The sequence below is a fragment of the Triticum aestivum genome, chromosome 6D (genome assembly GCF_018294505.1).
Source record: "Triticum aestivum cultivar Chinese Spring chromosome 6D, IWGSC CS RefSeq v2.1, whole genome shotgun sequence".
NCBI lineage: Eukaryota > Viridiplantae > Streptophyta > Magnoliopsida > Poales > Poaceae > Triticum > Triticum aestivum.
In genome coordinates this window covers 26,394,254-26,399,655 of record NC_057811.1, presented here as the reverse complement: position 1 = coordinate 26,399,655, position 5,402 = coordinate 26,394,254, and the positions used below count along the sequence as shown (strand labels likewise).

Below are 5,402 nucleotides of genomic sequence, written 5' to 3'. Positions count from 1 at the left end.
AATGGCTAGCATATCCTAGGGGAATTTCTCTGGAAGTCGACAACAAGGGAGGTGCTTGATAAAAAATTTAGTACAAAGAACAAACCCACTAGTAAGACGATGAGACTACAGGACTTGTTCCATCGCAATATCTACCCTACGGAATAGTTTACTAGACATACACTTTTAGCTATTCAGAAGAAAAACTTCGTATGACTATCCAGAAAAATACATAATAACCTCATTAATCACCAATTCTGAAGATACAAGTACCAATGCGGGTTGGAACATACTAGTGCTGGCAAACATCCTATCAGGAGACTAATGAAATGTCATATGCATCATTGTACACATCAGGAATTATGTTCTATGGATATTGGGAGTAATTGGCCCAATCGGAAATATAAACAAGAATCCATGTCCTGGTGTCTTCCTTGTACTTCTGAATACAACAATATAAGACAAATCATTCAGAATGTTTCTTGGGACAAGGCTGCAATTTCATCAATGAATTTAGTTGGGAGGCATGCTACCCGACCCATTTTCGAATCTAGAGTAATATGTGGAGCTAGAGCCAGAGAAGCCTTCTGATCTTTCAAAACCAGGAAGATTATTCCCGGACCTTGCGCACGACATTCTATGCCACAAATGACCAGGAGCAGAGCCGCTAGGTGGCCTCATGTGTTGTGAACCTGCAATAACATAGTCAGTTTCAAGCCATTCACTAAACATCCAATGTTGTTGGTCAGGAGAAATACCGTTGTTGTTTCCATGATCTGTTAATGGCTTGAAGTATTCTAGTGCGAAATTGGGAGCGCAGTGGGTAATGAAGCCTTGACCTCTTGCACAAGGAGGAAGCTGATGAAAGACGCCTTGACATTCTGGGGCATGAGGATGTAACCCTTGACCTGATAGTCCAATAGGAGGATGCCGAGCATGGAAGTCGTGACCTAGTAGTCCAGGAGGAGGATACGGACAATATGAGCCTTGCTCTGCTAGTACCAGGGGAGGACGACGAAAGTATAGGCCATGATCTACTGGTGCACAAAGAGGATGAACAGGGTATGATTGCTTATCTGAAAGAAGAGAAGGATGATGTCCATGATCAATAAGTACTAGAGGAGGACATCGAGAGAATAAGACTTCCATGCATGTGGATTAATAGATAATACAAGCTTACCATATATCACTTCTTGTGCTTCCACGTGAGTGCCCCCGATTTCTTGTATTTTCTCAATACTTACCTCTCCCTCACTTGTGTTTACTGGTGGTTTTCGGTCCCTTACAACAAAACCGATTAATGAGTCTTGGTTTCTATCGATTGTTGACGCGCCTTTCCAGAAACCATATTTTGCAAGGACCGTTATTATGTCCTTGTGTCCAGGACATACATAAATATATGAACCATCTTCTGTTGTTGCTAAACCAATTCTTTTGTTCACTTTTAACATATTTGCAACCCGCATCAGTGTCATAAATAGCTTAAGCGTAATATTCTGAATGTCCATACCTTCTAAAGACTAGAAATAAAAAATCAAGTGTCAATTTTACCTGCTTCATTCCCTCTAAGCCATTTTTCGAAGATTCAACATTCAACAACAGGGAAATCACCTAATAGGATATTGGTTGCAAGTAAAAATCAGTTTTGGTTTATTTCTGTGATATTTCAGTAACTATTAAAACTTATGATGAAAGCAAACTAACGCTAGAAAACACATAGTTATCTAGGTATATCAAATACAATTTCAAACTCATTTCAGCACAAAAGTAAATAATCCTAAAACAGGAGAATGTCAAATCATAAGAACAAGGATGATTCATCTATAATGTAAGAAAATGATCTTACCATTACTGAGCGGTTTTGAGAGTGACGAAGATCCTTGAGGAATTTTTTAAAAACCCCCCATTTCACTCTTCCTTTGATTTCTATGGTTTGCGGCCAAACAATATCTTGAATTTTTTCCCCACTGCAAAGAGAACACGTGGAAATCTATAATCAGAAACAACATGATTCGAACATCCACCATTTACAACAACTAAATATATTTTTTTCAATGTAAGAAACAAATATAATCCTACTTTATGATTACAGTGTAAAAAATAAATATATTATGTGCATCACATTATCATTAAATCTGGTCAATTCAAGGCATGCATGTGTTGTCATGCAAAGAAAAATCATATTAATTCTAACTTGTAAAAAGCAATCAAAGCACCATATAAAAAGAATAGAATCATATGTAGTGGAGATGTTGCAACAATGAAATGTTTCAATCCCGAATTAATTAACATGTTAATACCCTCTATAACCCATACAATAATATGATGAAATACTCATTTTGTTGGAGTTTGACTTGTTTTGACTTAATTGGCCTCTCGTTATCAAATTCTTTTTGGACAATATGCCCCACTAATTAGTACCAATAGAAAATGTATGTGCCCTCCCTGTACTATTATGAAAATTGATGCCTAAAGGACCAAGACCATCTCACGTCCTACAATTTAACTTCAAGGCTTCAACACCTATTATGCAAGGAAATGGAGATTTGAGTGGATTGAGTAGAAAAACAGTTACATAACTTTGAAACATGGTGCAAACTTCTACCAATCAACATCTTAGTAAGGATATATGTTGGGTTGGGTGTATGTGTGGGGTGTGCGTTTGGGTTTGGCCCAAAGGCCCACCCTTGTGAATATCTACTCATACTTGTAGGTTATAGTTAAAGAGCAAGAGTGTTACATATTTATCCCCAAGAGACAACATGGTATGACACCCAGGTTACAACTAAAGACATTGCTAGCGGCGAGAGGAAAGGTGGTGCTCGTGGCTATGGGTGAAGATAGGTTTTGTCGCTAGTGGATCTCTTGGAGTGAGGAGAAAATCGCATGGGAGAAGCTGCAGCAGAGCCGTAGCCTTTAGCAGATAGGAAATGGTCTGGAGCAGGGGGGGGAGAACCGTTGGTGGTGGTGGACCAGAGCAGAGAGAAGAGGTGCCTGCAGCCAGGAGCGTGGGGCAGCGCAGCAAATCGGCATTGAAGCTTGTGGCGTGCAACCTTGTGGCTCGTGCAGGAACTGTAGGTCATGGGTGCTGGGGGTAGTAGCAGGAGGCGTACATGTGGCTGCTCAAAATCAAAAGCTCATCCGAGATGACGGCCAATAGTGCGTGCAAGTAGAAGGACCTGCAGGTCTGCGGTGTTGGTCCGTGGTGGTGAAAGGAGAGATTGGTGAGGTCTGTACGGCTACTATCACTTGGAGGTAGCGGTGTTGGTGTAGTGAGTACTGTAGCAAGAAGCAGAGAAGATGTTGTTGCCTAAATTTGTTTGTGGGCTGCCGATGCTGCTGTCTTAGAGTGGAGAGAAGGAGATGTTTTTTTGCTGGTTGCGGAAAGAAGGCAAAGCAGAACATCTTGTAGGAGGTGTGGCTGGTGTTTTGACAGGTAACAGTGTGATGGATTTAGGGCCTTGGTGCGCTAGTTGCATTGAACCTGGTTCTGGTTGTTGATTGTTGTTGCTCAAGTAAGCTAAAACTTAATACCCGATAGAGCAGAAGAGAGGAGGCATAGTCGCTTGCTCTTGGTGCTTTCTAGTTACACTGAACCATGGGGGAAAATCAACGCATTGAGAAGCTACTTCAAAAACACACACAAAAACTCAGAGAATCTCCAACAATGGCCCTATAATAGGGCACAGAAAAGCAGTTGGAGTAAAATTTGGGACACCAAAAAGTGAATTTTAGGGCACCAGAAAATGCTCATCAACTATAGAAGCCCTAAAATTGGTGCCCCAAAAATACCGTGGATGTCGTTTCGTGCTTGTCCTATTTTAGGGCACTTGTTGGAGCAACGTTTTTGGCATAAAGTGATGTAAAACATCCATTTTATTGTGGTCCCACGTGGTCCCCCGTTTGGAGCAAATTTTGCGGCAGCAGCCGAAGTGTTTTATATTTGCAGCATATGGCCGCTCGCCGCCCTCGTTGTAGGGCAAGGATTCACCGGTAGTGTCATAGAAAGGTTAGTGCCTCTGCGCATACTATTGCATGTGTTGCCTAGCCAGGACGCTGTTGGAGGTGTAGAGGAGGCTCTATGCGGGAGGAATCGAGTAGGGTTTCGCCGGAATCAACAATCCAGTCGTGGTGGAGTCACTGGAAGGAGGTGAAGGAGACGGGTAGGGTACTTGCAAGCCTCACATCATGGAAGGGGTGCACAACGAGCGCGCTGATGATGTGCTGACATAGTTCCACATCGGGGCACCGACGGGCACCATCGTCTCGCTCTGATCGCTTGCTGCGATTGTGCCCTGTTAAGGAGGAGGTTGCAGGCCGCCATCACTCCCGTGGCACGAGCCTCTCGCCGTGGAGGTCAAGGTGGATAGAGACGACGACAAGGTGGAATGGTGGAGTTCATTGATAATTTTTAAATTTCAGGATTTTCTTTTCATCTATCATTGATGATTTTAAAATTATATATAAAGTTCACGATCGGCTCTTGATCCATCCTACATGTGCTTGAGTAAGCATGATGCGGTATGTTTTATTCTCCAGATCTGATAGTTGATTAGGAATAGGAAGGGGCCCGTAAAGAATGACGAGACACTCTTTCAGAGGTGGTGTCAATGGCATTCAATTTATGAGTTATGAATTCTCTCTTCAGAAACAAAGAAACAAAGCCATCCAGCGGATACATGCAACAAGCATTAGTAAATTCATTGTGGACCAATTGGTAGAAGAGATCACTGTAAGTGGCACAACATACAAGTTCATGCTTATAATTCAAACATTTTTTAAATGGCTGCATACCTTTGTGCATATATGACTAAATGGCATATTGCTTCTTCAGTCTCATTTGAGTATATAAGGCGTGCATGCAATTTTAATAAGACTCTCTTTTTTGCTCTCATTTATTTATTGTGTTTTGTGACTGGATATTTTTTTCACTCATACCTAAGACACTAATAGAAGGAAGCCATGTCAATTTAGAAGCAACTATTGTGGCTAATTGTTCAACCAGAATTTTTTTTGCTCAGTGCTCCATGATATTTAAGCTACTATTGTAACAAACTGAAAGATGTTTCAAACATTCTCTTTCACTGGTGCGGTTCAATGAAAGGTGAGCTATGCAGTGGCCGAGATCATCTTCTTGGGATTGACCACCTTCAGACATATTTGTGATAGGGTGGACACCAGGACCACTATCAGTGAGGGTGAAAAGGAGGATAAGCAGTGACACGCATGGGGCGCCATATTGAAATAGAGGATCTAGACCTGTGTGAGTATTGAGGCATGCTTACTGGGCTAGGGGCATGTGATTTTTTTCTCCCATTGCAAAGCACAAGAATGTTGCTAGTAGAATTAAATCACATAAGCTTGGGAAATCAAGTCATAGATTGCCTAACTAAGGGCTTAGGACTCGAGGAATATAATTTAGC

The 5,402-nt window shown here is 41.6% G+C and overlaps 1 protein-coding gene across 1 annotated transcript in view; it reads right to left on the bottom strand.

The window, feature by feature from the left end:
- Window positions 1-266: 266 nt before the first annotated feature.
- LOC123140881 (uncharacterized) overlaps window positions 267-5,402 on the bottom strand; it is a 6,030-nt gene continuing 894 nt past the window's right edge. Inside the window, exons 2-6 of the mRNA XM_044560144.1 lie at window positions 1,826-1,946; window positions 1,531-1,590; window positions 1,160-1,460; window positions 738-1,055; window positions 267-671 (exon numbers count right to left, since the gene is read on the bottom strand). Coding sequence (XP_044416079.1) covers window positions 493-671; window positions 738-1,055; window positions 1,160-1,460; window positions 1,531-1,590; window positions 1,826-1,946 — 979 coding nt within the window. The 3' untranslated portion in view covers window positions 267-492. The remainder of the gene's footprint in view (window positions 672-737; window positions 1,056-1,159; window positions 1,461-1,530; window positions 1,591-1,825; window positions 1,947-5,402) is intronic.